Below are 19,446 nucleotides of genomic sequence, written 5' to 3'. Positions count from 1 at the left end.
TAAAATATACTGTCCGAAAACTTGGAGACATTAATTATGGACCAAAACTCGTGTGTCCGAAAATTAAGAGTCAGGAAAAGTAATTATTTTTGCTAAAAAAGGTGGTGTCCAAAAACTTAAGAGTGTCCGAAAACATAGAGTAATTACGGTATTCCCATTCATACACAAGTTTCATATTCTTAGTTGATCCTCATTATGAAATTAGAGTAAACCATGTAGTCAATTGAACTTTCAAAAGGGGAAAGCTTGTGTTTATGTAGTTATTAACACACTTATAAACATGTGCATATTTTGTTATGTGAAATGTAATGGTTCCGTTTGTTCAGGATCGTTTATTTGAATTGGAACATGTAAGTAACTGTGTTGATGTGAGTCACAGTCACCCGTCCTTGCCGTTACCATAGCTGACGTTGCTTAGCTGCACAACTCAATCAGTGAACACTCGTCCCCTCTTATCCATTTTGTTAACCCAGACGCCACAGCTCTTGTAGAAATGTTCAACTCTCCCAGCTTCATGAGACCTCCGCACTTCTCCAGCTCTCATAAGATCTATCCCCTACACATGCTCTCTTAACCATGTATAAATTGAGAGCTTGACCAACTTTCTCACTAAAAAAACAAAGTTGGTTAAATGGATTTTCTGGTTAAAATTATGTATGCAAACAAGTAGAATTAACTTTTTTGTGTTAATTGACAATAATTTTACACAAATTGGGCCTGTACGTATGCTAAATAAGTGATGACACTTAGATGAAAATCCGTGAAACGTTCACTTTTGACAGTTATGAACCAAAACAGTCTAACTTTTACAGTTAAATTGTTTCCATATTTGTCGAGTATTGTTGCAGTGTTTGATTTGAAAACTGACAGTGTAGAAATTTTTGAAAAAAGTAGGGAAAAGGCCTTGAACTTAAGTTTCTGCATGAATACAGCTGTTAATGTTGTTTTATGGCATAATGCAGAGTGATAAAGAATTGGTGTTTTCTGTCCTTCTGTCAAAAAACCTGTTTAGGGCTATATCTCAGAAACTATATATGATATCAACATGAAACTTACTAGGTATATTTATATATATATATATATTAATGAGGAGAAGTACCATGCACAACAACCATAACCTTACACTTACACTTTCGTTAATAAAAGTAATTGTTCTTTGTTTTTGTTTTGATTTGATGTAACTTTTCATGGCTATGTGTCAGATACCATGCAAGACTTCAACATGAAACTTCATGGGTGTATTGATATCAATGAGAAGTACCATGCTTAAGAACCCTTACTACATGTATTCACTTTCTTAAATAAGAGTTATTACCCTTTGATGTTTTTGTATAATTGAACATTTTGTGGCTATATTTCAGATACTATACAACATTTCAACATGAAACGTCATGGGTGTGTAGAAATCAATAGGAAGTAGTGCCTTGCACAAGAACCATAAAACTACACTTTCTCAACTAAGAGTGATCAACCTTTGTTGTTTTTTTATGATGTAGCTTTTCAAGGCTTTATCTCAGATACTCTACAAGATTTCAACATGATACTGTATGGGTGTATATATATCAATCAGGAGAATTGCAATGCATGAAAACAATTACCCTACACTAATTACTTCTTATGATTATACCATATATCAAGGGATTCGCACCCATCCATGAACAAAATATATTTGGTGAAGGATATCATTTCAACAAATTTGCATGTTCAAGCAGAAATGACAATGACTTAGTTAAGACTTGTTCATGCGATATTCACAATTGAGTTGAGACTTGTTCATGCGATATTCACAATTGAGTTGAGACTTGTTCATGCAATATTCACAATTGAGTTTAGACTTGTTCTTGCGATATTCACAATTGAGTTGAGACTTGTTCATGCGATATTCACAATTGAGTTTAGACTTGTTCATGAGATATTCACAATTGAGTTGAGACTTGTTCATGCAATATTCACAATTGAGTTGAGACTTGTTCATGCGATATTCACAATTGAGTTGAGACTTGTTCATGCGATATTCACAATTGAGTTTAGACTTGTTCATGCGATATTCACAATTGAGTTAAGACTTGTTCATGCGATATTCTTAATTGAGTTGAGACTTGTTCATGCGATATTCACAATTGAGTTGAGACTTGTTCATGCGATATTCACAATTGAGGGATTGTTATGATTATCATTTGTTTAATCATATACCTTTTCAACTGTTAACCCATTTATGCCTAGTGGACTCTCCCATCCTTCTAAATTGGATCAATTAATTTCCAAAATTAGAGGTGTCTGGTCTAGTTATTTCTATATTTAGAATATTTCTTACAGAAATTCCTTTAAGCAAACAGCGCAGACCCTGATGAGATGCCGCATCATGCGGCGTCTCATCTGGGTCTACGCTGTTTGCCAAGGCCTTTTTTCTAGACGCTAAGCATAAATGGGTTAAACAAACCGTTTGCACAATAATATATGTTGGACATAAGATTTCAAAAAAAATTAAAAAAAATTCATTACTGGCTTCCCACATAATTTAATTTTAAACCAGTTCTCTGGAAACCTTGTTATTGCCTTTTCTTTGCATAAATTCATCTCTTTTATAATCTCTTTTATGCCTGGTAAATTTTCAGTTACTACGTGAAGAGGTATTATATAAAGATTTTGTCATTTACCCACATATTAACAATATAACATGCACATCTAAAAGGTACTAGAACATATATGAGGTATTCCCATGTTTGTCCCAATACACAAAGTTTTGATATCAGACCTACCGGTAGTGCATATCTTAGTGCACATTTGCTTAAATAAATTTATATCTTTAATTTTTATTGGATAATAAACTAGCGAGTATTCCAAACAGACATATCATTTATAATATAAAATAACATAATGATATAAGCTGCAAATCACTTATCTAAACGAAAGTAGGTTCTTGTCTTCATCAGAAATACGGTTATCACTTCACAAATATCACTAAAAAAACTGCTCTTATAAGACGACCCCCCAACTTTATGCCTTAAAAAATCGGGGGAAAAAACGTCTTAAAATCGTAGAAATACTTATTTAGAGAATACCTTCAAAAATCTTCTTGTCTGAAACTGCAAGCCCTTTACAAAGTTTGTTCTAAGTGTGCTCCTGGGGTCAAAACTAGCCCTGTCTTGGTGTCACCAGTTTTACACAGACTTACATTATACAGGGAATACCTTGACAAATTGTTTTGCCTGAAAAAGCAAAGTTGAAGCTGTTATGAGCTCACCTTGGTACAACATGCTTAAGGTGAGCTTTTGGGAAACTATGATTGATTAATATTAGTATAAAATAATACATAATACTTACAGATTTCTTCTTTATTGTTACTAAGATACTTCTTAAATTATGTTGCATGTTACATAATAGTCATCTCAAATATGTATGTATATAACTCTTTCAGTTCGGGAACCGAATTTTGAAGGCCTGTGCAAACAGTTTGGATCCAGATGAGACGCCACAGAACGTGGTGTCTCATCAGGATCCAAACTGTTTGCTATTCTGATAGTATTCTTTGAAAAAAAATTGAAGAAAATGCTAATTTTAGAAATTTAGCAGACGACAAATTTCCCAGCATGCAAAGGGTTAATCATAAGCTCAAAGCCTATAGCAAAAAAGAAACACTTGGTGGAAGTAACTAACACTTACTTGTCTAGTGTCTAAAAGTTTGGTAAATCCTATATTCCTTCAACTTGATGAATGTAACCAAAACCTTAAATGGGCATATGTTGAGAGAAGTTCGCTCTTTTGTTTTCCATTTTAGTAAAAGGTCATAGGATTGTCATCAAATGATTTTGTCAAGAAAAGATTTACCAATTTAGGAAAGGAAAGAACAAATAAAAACATATGTTCATTTCCATTTATTAATTGATGATATTGAATATTATGTTGGAAATTCTTTAAAGAGTTGTTATGTTTCTGTTCTGGAAATATTTCTGGACTGTAAAATCCTTTTCTTTGTAAGGCCTGACAAAACTGTTTATATTCTACAAATTATGATCCGATATAGTATTTCTTTAAATTGATTAAATTTTCTGTTTTCAGTTTTGTCCATATACATGTATTATTCCAAAATAGAAGGCCATGTCCTTGACCCAAATCAAGAAGCATATTGTTTCAGATGCCAGTCTGTATGATTCGAGGGCTCAACAAAAGGTTTAACAATCAGACATCCATGATAACCTCGTTATTTAAAAAGAAGGAGGAGGGTGAAGGTCATGTTGCAGTTAGAAACTCTTCGTTCACTGTAAACAAGGGTCAGGTGTTTGGGCTTCTGGGACCTAACGGGGCAGGAAAGACGACCACACTCAACATGATCACTGCTGACATGACACCTACAAAGGGAGAGGTAGGGGCAAGGGAAAGGGCTGGGGGCTGTTTATATTTGGGAGAAGATTAATTGTTTGTGTGTTTTGGTTTAAGTAAGCTTGGTAAAATGTGAACATAATTTAAATATCCACCTGCTTAAGTTGAGAATACCAGTGTTCTATATTTGTTTAACTGGTGCAATAAAATGTATGTGAATTTGTACGCTCTGTTTCTTCTACAAGAGATTTGTAATTAGCTTTTATTACTGTATTTTAAAAACATGTAACTCAATTGAAGTAATAAATATACAGTTGAGCATGACAAAGACATTCAAATCAAAGGGAACAATACAGAAAATTACGACAAAGAAAACATTAAAAAAATACGATAATTCTCTATTGAATTTGCAGGTGTTTATTGCAAGTAATTAAACAGTGTAAATTGTTTTGATCCAAAATTGCAACACAAGTTTTACAGGAATCTCTGTCTATCCTGACAGGTGTTTATTGGATATCTCAGTAAAAATCTCATTTAATGTATGCCCCAAAACTGCAACAAATAATCTACTTGAATTTCATCTGTCATTCCAGGTCTATATTGGAGGTCACAGTATCCACTCGAACATGTCTGAAGCGTTCCAGGCAATGGGTTTCTGCCCCCAGCACGACGCCCTGTGGGACCTGATCACCCTAGAAGAGCACCTGGACTGCTACGCCAGGATACGTGGCATCCCTGCCAAGCAGCTAAAACCCCTGATGGACTTGTAAGCTTGCACTTCTTTATGGACCAGTTGGTTTTTTTCAGTGAGGTTATTAAGAGAGTAAAATGGCATATAAACTTGTAATCACCAGGCCTGAAAATCTATGTACAGAAAGGGCCTGCCAATCTATGTTTATGTCACTTGTGTCTTGAATTGCTTTATGGCATTCATGTACTGGTAGCTGGGGGAGTAGGGAATTATTGTATTGGCTATTGAAATGCTAGGTAGATATGATACTTTCATGCTTAGTTCTTGATGTATTTTTATTGCTTTACATCATATATATTAAAAAATTGCTGTGTTACATAATAGTGTTTTGACCCTATGTTATTTTTACTCAGAATTAAAAAAAGGAATACGTTTTGTGTACCTGTTCTTGTGTTACAGAGTCACAGTTTATTTGTTATTTGTATGCCAGAAATGAATAATGTGTTTTCATATTAAATTCACATCGTCACATGTAAGTGTTCATAAGTGTATGTCTTTTTGTAATGATAATTAACTTTACTTGCATTGTATGTTGAAAATGTTATCTTATATTGTTCAAGGTATGCGCATAGTGACGTTCTTTGAAGAAATCTAGTAAGAACGATGATTTATCATGTAACAATATATTTTTCCATTTTTAGCTTCATTGGAAATCTAAAGTTAGAAGAACATGTCAAGAAAATAACGAAAAAATTGTCTGGCGGAACAAAAAGAAAGGTACTCAACACTGGATTGAAAATTGTGCTTTTATCATAAATCTCGGTGTCTTCTCTACCCTATATTTTCAAAGTCATGTTCGGCCTCCTTTATTTTAGTGTCTAGGTCCTTTGCGAAAAGAGAGGGTCGTAATTATTACACCTTTCCAAGAAGTGGGGCTTTGATTCTTTTCATTCGTCATTCCATAAGTCTGTCGAAAGTTCTGTTGGTCTGTAGACCTTTTGTTTCTGTGCAATATTTAAATTACTTTTTTACATACACCATAGAAATTAGAATGATGGCTGCTTGTAAGGAAAACAAGATAGTTTGGTTATGAGGTCAAAAGGTGAAAGAAGCTTGTCATAGTGAATTGGTTTCTTTAGGATATCTTGAAAATACATTGAACTAAGATCATGAAATTTGGTAAAAAAATTATTTCTAAGCAAGAGATGCCTTTTAATATTTAGGTCACCATTTTGATTGTCAAGTTCACTGGTTCTTGAAACAGGCAATTGGTTTTGCACTTTTATTAGCTCACCTGAGCACAACGTGCTCATGGTGAGCTTTTGGGATCGCCTTTTGTCCGTCGTGCGTTCGTCATCAACATTTTGCCTTGTGAACACTCGAGAGGCCACATTTATTGTCCAATCTTCATGAAACTTGGTCAAAACATTTGTCACAATGATGTCTCGCCTGAGTTAGAAACTGGGTCATGCTGGATCAAAAACTAGGTCACTAGGTCAAACAAAAGAAAAACCTTGTGAACACTATAGAAGTCACATTTGATGCCCAATCTTCATGTAACTTTGTCAAAATGTTTGTCTTAATGATATTTTGAAAATTGTTCCGGTCCCTTGAAAAACATGGCCGCCAGGGTCGGGGCAGTATTCCTTATATGGCTATAGAGAAACCTTGTGAACACTCTAGAAGTCACAATTTTTGCCCTATCATCATGAAACTTGGTCAAAACATTGGTTTAATTGATATCTCGGACGAGTTCGAAAATGGTCCAGATCGGTGAAAAAATATGGCCGCCAGGGGGCGGGGCAGTTTTCTATATATGTATATAGTGAAAACATGTGAACACTCTATAAGTCACATTTTTGGTCCAATCTTCATGAAATTTGGTCAGAACATGTGTTTTCTAGATATGACAGTTGAGATCGAAAATGGTCCAGATCAGTGGAAAAACATGGCCACCAGGGGTTGGGGCAATTTTTTCTATATGTATATAGGCAAAACATGTGAACTGTCTAGTTATATTCCCACAAACGAAGTTTAGGGGGGTATATAGGAGTGAACTTGTCAGTCGGTCGGTCTGTTGGTCTGTCTGTCAGTCCGTATTAAGTGTCTGCTCTCTAATTGAAGTAGTTTTCATCCGATCTTCACCAAACTTGGTCAGAAGTTGTATCTACATGATGTCTAGGCCAAGTTGGAACATGGGCCTTACCAGGTCAAAAACTAGGTCACGGTGTCACTTAGTGCGTTTTAAACATTCAGCATGTTGTCCACTCTCTAATTCAAGTAGTTTTCATCCGATCTTCACCAAACTTGGTCAGAAGTTGTATCAAGATGATCTTAAGGCCAAGTTTGAACATGGGCCTTGCCGGGTCAAAAACTAGGTCACGGGGTCACTTAGTGCGTTTTTCAACATTAAGCATGGTGTCCTCTCTCTTATTCAAGTAGTTTTCATCCGATCTTCACCAAACTTGGTCAGAAGTTTTATCTAGATGATCTGAAGGCCAAGTTCGAACATGGACCATGCCAGATAAAAAACTAGGTCACAGGGTCACTTAGTACGTTTTACACATTAAGCATGGTGTCCGCTCTCTATTTCAAGTAGTTTAAATCTGATCTTCACCACACTTGGTCAGAAGTTGTCACTAGATGATGTGTAGGTCAAGTTCGAACATGGGCCATGCCGGGTCAAAAACTAGGTCATGGGGTCACTTAGTGTGTTTTAAACCTCACCATGTTTTCCGCTCTCTAATTCAAGTAGTTTTTACCTAATCTTCACCAAAATTGGTCATTAGTTGTATCTTGATAATGTCTAGGGCAAGTTTGAATATGGGTCATGCCGGGTCAAAAACAAGGTCACGGGGTCACTTATTGGTTTTTAACATCACAATGTTGTCCGCTCTCTAATTCAAGTAGTTTTTTATCCAATCTTCACTAAGGGTATCACGTTTAAACAGTCGCATTTCGTGTTGTGGTCAAAAACATTTTCAAAAACTGTTAACCTTTAAACGACAGTCAATATCAATATAAATCAGTTTAGTTCATTACGTTACGACGTTACAAAGCTTGTTAACAGCTGCTGAAAAAGACTCGTATTAAAAACTATTTGTATCACGTGCACCACATACCCCTTATTCACAATACTGTAAACATAACAATACACCATGTACGGACTAGACATCTTGAATATTTAACGCGCGTCATCACGAAATTCCCGCCTTTTGTTGCATGAGCATGACCCGAATCGTCTTGACCATTTGACGCGCGTCGGCACGAAGTGCACAAGAAAATTTTTCCGACGTTTCTTCATCGGCATTCATTTCAAGAGATATGGCGAACAATCTCCGTATAGGAATATTTTTACATAAATTAAAGTATGCATCTTTTGATGTCCATCGTGTTAAGTAAAACAATGACAATTTTTAAACCGGTTTACTCTTATTTAAGGAATGTTGGTTCGATATTAATTCGTCTTTGTTACAAAATATTACGGCATGTAAGTAGACAATGTGTAACCCAATGGTTCGACAACGACGAGAACAGTTGGTTTTAATATGACGTCATTGTGCAAATGGGATATGCACTAAATATAACTTCCGGAAATAATTGCTACTTTCAGTTTGGAGATGCGATGGCACTGATGCTTTTAAAACGGACATAGGGATACCGTTTAAACGGTAACGTTCTGTTTATTTAATTTGTTTAAACGTTTAGAAAAACCTGTAAACGTGATACCCTTAATCTTCACCAAACTTGGTCAGAAGTTGTATCTAGATGATGTCTAGGTTAAGTTTGAATATGGGTCATGCCAGGTCAAAAACTAGGTCATGGGGTTTCTTATTGCGTTTTAAACCTCACCATGTTGTCTGCTCTCTAATTCAAGTAGTTTTCATCCAATCCTTACCAAACTTAATCACAAGTTTTATCTAAATGATCTCTAGGACAAGTTTGAACATGGGCCATTCTGGGTCTAAAACTAGGTCATGGGGTCACTTAGTGCGTTTTTTAACATTCATCATGGTGTCCGCTTTATAATTCCAGTAGTTTACATCCGATCTTCACCAAACTTGGTCAGAAGTTTTATGGAGATGATGTTAAGGCCAAGTTAGAACATGGGCCTTTCTGGGTCAAAAACTAGGTCAAGGGGTCACTTAGTTCGTTTTATAAATTTAGTATGGTGTCCGCTGTTTTTTGAGAAGACGACATGCAAAATATTATGTGTTAATGTGGCATGTGGGGGTATTCGTCACATCTGTGACAAAGCTCTAGTTGTGATAAGACATAATGTTAAAGAAAGATAACCTGTACATACTTTCTAATAGTTAACTACATGTAATAGTTAACTCCCTTGTATAAACCTGGGACTTCTTTCATAAAATGTGGTGTACATAAAGACAGTAGTTTGCATGCAATTTAGTAAACCTATGTCATCAAATAACTTTACATGTACTTATGCACTGTAGAGCCTTATTTTTTATCTTTATTGATAAGCCAAGTTAACCTACTGTGTTTTGGTGTATTTAGCAGACTACTGTGCTATGAAACTGTTTCCATGGCAACCTTGTTATTTGGCATTTTCTAAATTAGAAAGACTCTTTTGATTAAAATAACTTTTGTAAATTCTTCTTATTTTTTACAATTGAGTCACTGGAGTTGTCAACTCTCCATAAATTGTGTTCTTAAGATTAAGTCAGACTTATTAACCAGGTTTTCCGAAGGAAAAAACTGGTTATTAGATTGGCGAATGCGGGCGGGCTGGCGGAATAAGCTTGTCCGGGCCATAACTATGTCGTTCATTGTCAGATTTTAAAATCATTTGGCACATTTGTTCACCATCATTGGACGGTGTGTCGCGCGAAATAATTACGTCGATATCTCCAAGGTCAAGGTCACACTTTGAGTTCAAAGGTCAAAAATGGCCATAAATGAGCTTGTCCGAGCCATAACTATGTCGTTCATCGTCAGATTTTAAAATCATTTGGCACATTTGTTCACCATCATTGGACGGTGTGTCGCGCGAAATAATTACGTCGATATCTCCAAGGTCAAGGTCACACTTTGAGTTCAAAGGTCAAAAATGGCCATAAATGAGCTTGTCCTGGCCATAACTATGTCATTCATTGTGAGATTTTAAAATCATTTTGCACATTTGTTCACCATCATGGGACGGTGTGTCCCACGAAAGAATCACGTCAATATCTCCAATGTCAAGGTCGCCACGACTAAAAATAGATTTAAAAAAAAAAAAAAACTTACAAAGGGGGTTAATTTTTTTTGGTCATTTCAAAAGTTCAGTTTGAGTTTTCTCCCTTTATCAGATTTTTTTTTCACAATGAAAACCTGGTTTTGTGACAATTTTGTCCCTTGTTTTATAAATTAAATTTGTAAATGCAAATTCTACACTAACAGTTACTAATATTTATATCAGTTTTTTTTACAGATTGTGAACTTCTTTTTACATTCATTAAAGTATTTGCTGTATTTGTTCATTTTTAATGATGCATAGATTCTTTAGACTAAAGTTAGTTATTATACCCCCACAAACGAACTTTAGAGGGGTATATAGGAGTGAGCTTGTCTGTCGGTCGGTCTGTCGGTCTGTCTGTTGGTCTGTATTAAGTGTCCGCTCTCTAATTCAAGTTGTTTTCATCTGCTCTTCACCAAACTTGGTCAGATGTTGTATCTAGATGATGTCTAGGTCAAGTTCGAATATGGGTCATGCCGGGTCAAAAACTTGGTCATGGGGTCACTTAGTGCGTTTTAAACATTGAGCATGTTGTCCGCTCTCTAATTAAAGTAGTTTTCATCAGAACTTCACCAAACTCCAAACTTGGTCAGAAGTTGTATCTAGATGATGTATAGGCCAAGTTCTAACATGGGTCATGGCAGGTCAAAAACTAGGTCACGGGGTCACTTAGTGCGTTTTAAAACATTGAGCATGGTGTCCGCTCTCTAATTAAAGTAGTTTTTATCCGATCTTCACCAAACTTGGTCAGAAGTTGTATCTAGATGATGTCTAGGCCAAGTTCGAACATGGGTCATGGCAGGTCAAAAACTAGGTCACGGGGTCACTTAGTGCGTTTTAAACATTGAGCATGGTGTCCGCTCTCTAATTCAAGTAGTTTTCATCCGATCTTCACCAAACTTGGTCAGAAGTTGTATCTAGATGATGTCTAGATCAAGTTTGAATATGGGTTATGCCGGATCAAAAACTAGGTCAATGGATCATTAAGTGCGTTTTAAACATTCAGCATATCTGCTCTCTAATTCAAGTAGTTTTCATCCAATATCTTTACCAATCTTGGTCAGAAGTTTTATGAACTCCACGCCAAGTTTGAATATGGGCCATGCTGAGCCAAAAACTAGCTCACGGGGTCACTTAGGGCGTTATTTAACATTCAGCATGATGTCCGCTCTCTAATTCAAGTAGTTTTCATCTGATCTTCACCATACTTGGTCAGAAGTTGTTTCTAGATGATGTGTAGGTCAAGTTCAAACATGGGTTATGCCGGGTCAAAAACTTAAGGTCCTTGGGTCACTAAGTGCGGTTTAAACATTGAGCATGTTGTCGGCTGTTTTTTGTAAAGACAACATGTAAAATATTCTGTGTCAGTGTGGCATGTGGGAGTATTTGTCACGTCTGTCACAAAGCTCTAGTTTTCATTAAAGCTGCTTTGGTTTTCACTTATAGATTAATTCTTTGAGTGTATTCAGGCGTATCTGACTGGACGCCTTTAGTTAATTGAATTACAACAAGTAAGTGTGTTAGAAATAAGTGTTCTTTAATTAGACTCGATAAATATTTCCGTATTACATAAGTGCTCACAAAGTTACATAACTCGTAACTGTCCCGTGACAGGTTCACTTGCATAAGCGAACGAGACTGCACTACCACAGTTGTTTATAGTAAAAGCCCTTTGTTACATGTTTAATTCAATCTGAATGACACTTGCTGATCTTCACACATGGTGACAATCTTTATGAGCAAAATATTTCATTGTGTAAGTTAACAAAAAAAATTATTGTGACTGCTTTTATGGCTTGTTTGTGTTTAGTTGTGGGTCCTTTTTGAGTCTTGCTGATAGAGATCGTGTAAAAACACTTGACACAATGTTCGCACATAATCCAGTTTGTTCTGGTGAAAAGTTTTAACATAGTCACCATCATTTACTGATCAAAAATGCGATTAAACAGGTAAATTCAAAATAACTTTATACGTTCTTATCAAATACAAACATTATTTCCTCCTCTTTATTGTTTGTAAGTAACACTTTCCATGCTCCATGTCTGTTGACATTTTTATGCCCCCCTTCGAAGAAGAGGGGGTATATTGTTTTCCACATGTTGGTCGGTCCGTCCACAAGATGGTCTCAGGATGATAACTCATGAACGCTTAGGCTTAGGATCATGAAACTTCATGGGTACATTGATCATGACTGGCACAATCAACACAATAGATTACTTTGATGGTCACAGAAATAAACATTTGAAAAAAAGCAACAAAATATAAACCAAAGGTTAATAATTATGTTTATAATGAGTCATGGTCAAAACATTTATATAACATTTGAGATGTAGCATCTTAATGAAAATTACCCAGGACTCAGAAAGGATATGACACATTACAGCTAAGCTACTGCATGAGCATGCTGGGAGACCCACGAGTTGTGCTGCTGGATGAACCCTCCACTGGTTTGGATCCCCAGTCCAAACGCTTCCTCTGGTACGTACATACAGTCATAGAAATAATGATATTTTTCTATACTTGATCTGCTTTTTGTGTCTGCTAATTGAGCCACACTCTGGGAACACTAGTCTTAATGCATGTGAGTAAACTGTCGTCCCAGATTAGCTGGGGACTGCAAGGGTAATTTAGGACGACACTTTGCGCCCATTTGAAGTAGTGTATATTTCTTTGCACCTGTTAGTGTGTTTGTAAGCCATGTCAGTTTCGCTTGATATCTAGAGTTTAGATCTTTCCAAATTCAATTGGTATGCTGGTTACTTGTGAGGATATTATTGGCATTTATTGACAAGTTTGCTTCTAGTCAGGATCAATTATGTATTACAAACATCTCATGTTTTGACGGCCATTCTCCCCCTACTTTTGATCCAAAGTGCGAATGAAGTAAGAAATTAATGTAAGACTTCTTACATTAAAAAATACTCAAGACCTTTGCCATCTGTGCTTGAACAGCTTCTTTGCCCCTGCGCCATAACACAATCCTATGGAAAGGCCTGACGCTGCCAGCATATGTGCATTTCAGGGACTTTATCACGGCCAGTTTCAAGGACCAGGACAGAGGTGCAATCCTCACTACCCACTATATGGAGGAGGCTGACGCCCTCTGTTCACGCATCGCCATCATGGTCAACGGAAAGATACAGTGAGTAGGACAGCATAGGGATTGAACACTTTTTAGTCCTTTGTTCTGACTTTTGATTATTATCAAGCTCTTTTTTGTTTGTTATCCCCTGCCATAGGCAGAGGGATATTGTTTTGGCGTTGTCCGTCCGTCTTTCCGTCCGCCCGTCTGTCCGGAGCCATACCTTGGAAGTGCTTTGGCGGATTTCATTGAAACTTGGTATGAGTATATATATAAATAAGAGAATGATGCACGCCAAATGGCATTGTACACCATCTGTTAATAACGGAGTTTTGGCCCTTTGTATCTTGAAAAAATGCTTTTTTTGTGTCCGGAGCCATTTCTTGGAAGTGCTTTGGCGGATTTTATTGAAACTTGGTATGGTCATGTATATCAATAAGAGAATGATGCACGCCAAATGGCATTGTACACCATCTGTTAATAACGGAGTTATGGCCCTTTGTATCTTGAAAAAATGCTTTTTTGAGTGTCAAATATAACACTTATGTGTCCAGAAGAATATTTGCGGTGGATATCAATTCAATGAATTTTGACTGGCTGGAAACATTGTTTTTTGCTGTTATAAATGTTAGTGTTGTCAGTGCCCAAACAGTGGTTGTAAATTAGAATATTTTTAAGAAATAACTTATTATCCCCCGTCACAGGCGGAGAGATATTGTTTTGGCGTTGTCTTTCCGTCCTTCCGTCTTTCTGTCCGTCCTTCCGTCCGTCCGTAGCCATATCTTGGAAGCGCTTTGGCAGATTTCATTGAAATTTGGTATGAGCATGTTTATGGCTAACAGGATGATGCACACCAAATGGCATTGTACACCATCTGTTAATAACGGAGTTATGGCCCTTTGTATCTTGAAAAAATGCTTTTTAATATAAGCTTACAGCTTTATCTCCATTGACACATGAGCCAGAGCCATGAAACTTGCCATAGTTGTTCTCAATCATCTGGGGGTGCTTCACATTCAACACCCATAATCCTAGGGGCTAAGGTCAAGGTCACACATTGAGGTCAAAGATCACAAATTTGATCAATTATTCATTATTTAGTCATTCCTTTACTATGCCATGAAACTGGCTATAGTTGTTCTCTATCATCTGGGGTTGCTTCACATTCAACACCCATAATCCTAGGGGCTAAGGTCAAGGTCACACATTGTGGTCAAAGGTCTACACCCATCCATAATTAAAATTCATATGGCGGGGGATATCAATTCAACGTATTTGCTTGTTTAGGATTAGATTAACGTCAAAAACGCAAGCATTTTATGCCCCTTGCAGATATGTTGTAGCCTTGTAGAAATTTCTGCAAATGCTTTGCATATATGTATATAGTATTTTCCTATCAACATTTCTTGATTGTTAGCCGCATTAAGGTCACAGTTAAAAAATGAAATCCTTACTTGTGAAAAAAATCCTATTTGAAACACAATCTGCAGTTAAACCTATACATGCCATTCATCTAGCATATTGCTTCTAAATAGAATTTTAGAGTATTCACCATCAAATGGTTTGTATATAAATAAAAGCACATGGCAACATTATCCATTGCTCTGTAGACCCATTGATAAACAGGAAGATGAATCAATATCTGCTTAGCCGTAAATTCATTTGTTGATAATGATAATAATGCTACTGCTACTGAATTCCTTGCCAGGTGTATTGGGTCAAGTCAACACCTGAAGCACAAGTATGGCAGTGGCTACTTACTGGAGATCAAACTTCAACTGGCGGCAGAAGAACAGGTGAGGATCCAGGGCCTATCTTATGTACTATCACACACCCTTTGCTACTCAGAGATGCACTTTGAAGTGTTTGTTGGCCCTTAGAAAATCAAATTTAACCTTAAATACACTGATGAGCAGCAAAAAGCACAAAATCTGAACAAACTGCAAGTTACTCAGGCTTTTCTGGTTTTATGCTGGTTCATATAGCTATTTTCACTTGGCTTGTTAGTTTTTAGATTAATTTCCTTTCCATCTTGCTACTTACATCGTTTATGGATGATATTTATAATATATTTGTCTAAATGATTTGATCAAAGCATTTCTTTGATGTAAACAATAATGGGATGCAAAAAATGGTAAACAATCCATGTCGGAAAAGTTTTTTTCTTTAATGAAACAAATTGATCCAATAATGGGCTTTTTATGCCCCCGATCATTCGATTTGTTTTTGGCCTGTCTGTCTGTCTGTCTGTCTGTCTTTCTGTCAGTCATTCTGTCAAGGTTAAGGTTTTGCAATAACTTTTGAAGTATTGAACATAGCAACTTGATATTTGGCATGCATGTGTATCTCATGGAGCTGCACATTTTGAGTGGTGAAAGGTCAAGGTCATCCTTCCAGGTCAAAGGTCCAAAAAAAAAAAAAAAGCGGCGCATTAGGGGGCATTGTGTTTCTGACAAACACATCTCTTGTCTTTTGTTCAAATATATTATGCAAAATTATATTCTATTTCACGAACTTGCAGTTGCACCAAATATTTTTAGGCAAATACACGTAAAATCAATTCTACAACTACAATGAAGCGATTGTCCGCCTGAACTAATTTTGAACTTCTGTAAGAGTTGCCCAGTAACTTATATGCAACAGTTTAGCTAGCTCAGTTGATAGAGCACTGGGCAGCCATTGAGATGGCAGAGATCAAGTAGATAGTGTGTCTGCCTTGCTACCAGGAGGTCATGCTTCAGAGCTGTACTGTGAAGCATTTTTAAGTTACTTAAAGATACTTCCAAAGACTTAGAAAAGTATCTATACTCTTTTGGCTATAATTGCAATAAATCTAATGCACAGGGTATTAACGAATCGTGGTTTGTGAATGCAGCATGATATTTTGAGAGGGTATGGGTCATGACATAGTTTTACTAATTCCTGTCTCTCACGTTACAAATTACTCTCTCAGACAAATTACTTAATGTGAAATATGTCAGATTAAAAATAAGTGATGTAGAATCTTTCATAAAAATTACTTATGTGCAATCTTTATCCAAATTACTGATCCACAATATTTACCAGTACTCGCATATTTTTATGCTCCCCCAAAATTTGTTTTTGGGGGAGCATATAGTCGCCGCTTCGTCTGTCCGTCCGTGTGTCCGTCCGTGCACAATTTTTGTCCCGGCTATTTCTCAGAAACTAATGGCCGGAATTCAATGAAACTTTATGGGAAGCTTCACTACCAAGAGGAGATGTGCATATTATCAGCGGGTTCGGGTCGGATGATTTTTCACAGAGTTATGGCCCTTTGAAATTTTCCATTAACTGTACATATAGTGCAATTCTTGTCCGGGCTATTTCTCAGCAACTAATGACTGGAATTCAATGAAACTTTATGGGAAGCTTCTCTACCAAGAGGAGATGTGCATATTATCAGCGGGTTTTGGTCGGATGATTTTTCACAGAGTAATGGCCCTTTGAAATTTTCCATTAACTGTACATATAGTGCAATTCTTGTCCGGGCTATTTCTCAGCAACTAATGACTGGAATTCAATGAAACTTTATGGGAAGCTTCACTACCAAGAGAAGATGTGCATATTATCAGCCGGTTCTAGTCGGATGATTTTTCACAAAGTTATGGCCCTTTGAAATTTTCCATTGTACATATAGTGCAATTCTTGTCCGGGCTATTTCTCAGCAACTAATGACTGGAATTCAATGAAACTTTATTGGAAGCTTCATTACCAAGAGGAGATGTGCATATTATCAGCCGGTTCTCGTCGGATGATTTTTCACAGAGTTATGGCCCTTTGAAATTTTGCATTGTACATATAGTGCAATTCTTGTCCGAGCTATTTCTCGGCAACTTATTACGGGAATTCAATGAAACTTTATGGGAAGCTTCACTACCAACAGGAGATGTGTATGTTATCAGCCGGTTATGGTCGGATGATTTTTCACAGAGTTATGGCCCTTTGAAACTTTCTATAAACTGTACGTATAGTGCAATTCTTGTCCGGGCTATTTCTCCCCAACTACTGACTGGAATTCAATGAAGCTTTATGGGAAGCTTAACTACCTTCAGGAGATGCGCATGTTATTTGTGGGTTCTGGTTAGATGATTTATTTAGAGAGTTATGGCCCTTTGAAATTTTTAAGTTGCTAAACCATCCATCCTATTATTTTGTCCAAAGTTTTGCCCCTCAAGACGTTTCCTTTTATCTAAATATATAGTGCAATATTGTGACAAAAAAAAACTTTGGGGAGAATAACCGGTCTCCGACGGTTTCTTGTTTCCTTAGGCTATCTGAACTTAAGCTGCAGTTCTACCTAAGGAAAACACACAGTGCCACTTTCCTAGCATGTTATGCATGGAATCTTTCAGACAAGTTTCTGCTGTGCACTATTTCAGGCCGACTACAGTGGGGCCATGGTACAGCTGAAGGACTACATACATCTCCACTTCCCAGACGTGGTGTGTGTTGAGGAGTTCAGTGAGCGGGTCATGTTCAAGGTGCCCCGACACAACGTCAAGTCACTTGCCAGTGCGTTCAAAGTGCTCGAACAAGGTAGGCTTCTGTTAGGCTGTCAGTATGGGGTTTTCTTTGTTTAAATTTTAATTTCAAAAATCGAGAAAATGTGGACAAAGAGACAAATTTTAAGCATGTATAGAATGTTATGCTAAGGTATAGTGTTCTTAAAACTTGTATATCAGTCAAGTTGGTTGTGTACAGTCTTATTGCTTGTGTGATCCTACTTCAATCAACCAAGGAGACTGATGTTCTTGTAATACCATACCTTTTTGTGACATATTATTCTATTTTAAAATTTAATGACAACATATTTTATTTCAAGTAAACAAAGCATTTTGCAAAAGAACACAAGTACTGAAGCTGGCAGAGTGATTATATGGACATAAGAGAAGTAGTCTGGCTAGGTCTCCAGGTCATATATTTATAAAAAAAACAGGCAACATATATATCCGGAACTTGATGAAACTTGGTCATAATGTATATTATGACAGTGTCTTGGCTAAGTTAGAATTGTATCAGGTGCATCCAAAAACTAGGTCACCATGTCAAATCTTAAAAAAAAAAACTTGTTACCAATTAAGAGGTCTTATGTGTGTCTTAATCTTTATGAAACTTGGTAAGAATATATGTTTTGACAATATGCAGTCTATGTATGAATCTAGTTCAAGGGGGGTTAAACAGTAGATCATCAGGTCATGTCTAACAATATGTGTCCATGAACTTAGGTGAGTGCACAAGAGCCATCATGGCCCTCTTGTTTTTTTTTAGACCTTATCATCCTAGGCTTGTAATAGCAATAGCCTTACATGTGTCTGTTATGTGATTATCACCATTGCAACACAAAGGACCAAGCACCACCATATTTCTTTTGCAGCCAAGAAGGTCCATAGTGTGGAAGAGTTCAGTTTCAGTCAGGCTTCCTTGGAACAGGTGACATTCTTTCCATTGTCATATACTGATATTATACATTTTGATTCTATCATCATGTCTTAATTCATGAAATAATGCCGTAGTCACGAAGTCTGGTCAGGAGTTATCATGTCCAATAGGGAGACAATGAAACCTTGCGTAACTTTACAGCAAACAGCTTGCTTATGTTACATTATAGGTTAGTTTTTTTTAGCAGTAGCTGGTACACTTGATGCTCATTTTACTCATGCGTTCTGTATTAATATTGTATATATCTTTTAGTTTAAAACACAGGCCAGAATATAACAATTGAGCTTAATTCAAATGTAGAAAATAAAATGGTTTGATACTTTGTGGGGTGAGCATTAAACCATTGTAAATTAATAAATATGAACCTTGCTCTGGGAAAATTGGGCTTAACCCTTTGCATGCTGGGAAATTTGTCGTCTGCTAATATGTCGTCTGCTGAATTTATAAAATTAGCATTTTCTTCGATTTTTTTCAAAGAATACTATCAGAATAGCAAACAGTTTGGATCCTGATGAGACGCCACGTTCTGTGGCGTCTCATCTGGATCCAAACTGTTTGCAAAGTCCTTCAAAATTCGGTTCCCGCACTGAAAGAGTTAAGGTATGCACATTAATTTTGGTCTCAGATTAGCGTGTGCACTCTGCTTAGGCTTAT

General features: G+C 36.6%; 1 protein-coding gene across 8 annotated transcripts in view; it reads left to right on the top strand.

The window, feature by feature from the left end:
• The window catches only part of LOC127876064 (cholesterol transporter ABCA5-like), a 106,379-nt gene that overhangs the window by 80,477 nt on the left and 6,456 nt on the right, over window positions 1–19,446 (top strand). For 5 of the 8 annotated variants that reach the window (XM_052420921.1, XM_052420923.1, XM_052420925.1 and 2 more), the window contains exons 26-35: window positions 327–350; window positions 2,616–2,630; window positions 4,136–4,363; window positions 4,914–5,086; window positions 5,713–5,788; window positions 12,634–12,728; window positions 13,273–13,392; window positions 15,041–15,128; window positions 17,733–17,889; window positions 18,728–18,783. In XM_052420921.1, coding sequence (XP_052276881.1) covers window positions 327–350; window positions 2,616–2,630; window positions 4,136–4,363; window positions 4,914–5,086; window positions 5,713–5,788; window positions 12,634–12,728; window positions 13,273–13,392; window positions 15,041–15,128; window positions 17,733–17,889; window positions 18,728–18,783 — 1,032 coding nt within the window. The remainder of the gene's footprint in view (window positions 1–326; window positions 351–2,615; window positions 2,631–4,135; window positions 4,364–4,913; window positions 5,087–5,712; window positions 5,789–12,633; window positions 12,729–13,272; window positions 13,393–15,040; window positions 15,129–17,732; window positions 17,890–18,727; window positions 18,784–19,446) is intronic. The other 3 variants (XM_052420927.1, XM_052420926.1, XM_052420928.1) reach the window with 3 other exon arrangements.

This window comes from Dreissena polymorpha, chromosome 4 (genome assembly GCF_020536995.1).
Source record: "Dreissena polymorpha isolate Duluth1 chromosome 4, UMN_Dpol_1.0, whole genome shotgun sequence".
NCBI lineage: Eukaryota > Metazoa > Mollusca > Bivalvia > Myida > Dreissenidae > Dreissena > Dreissena polymorpha.
Note: the sequence above shows the minus strand (reverse complement) of the source record. Positions and strands in the feature narration are given on the sequence as shown.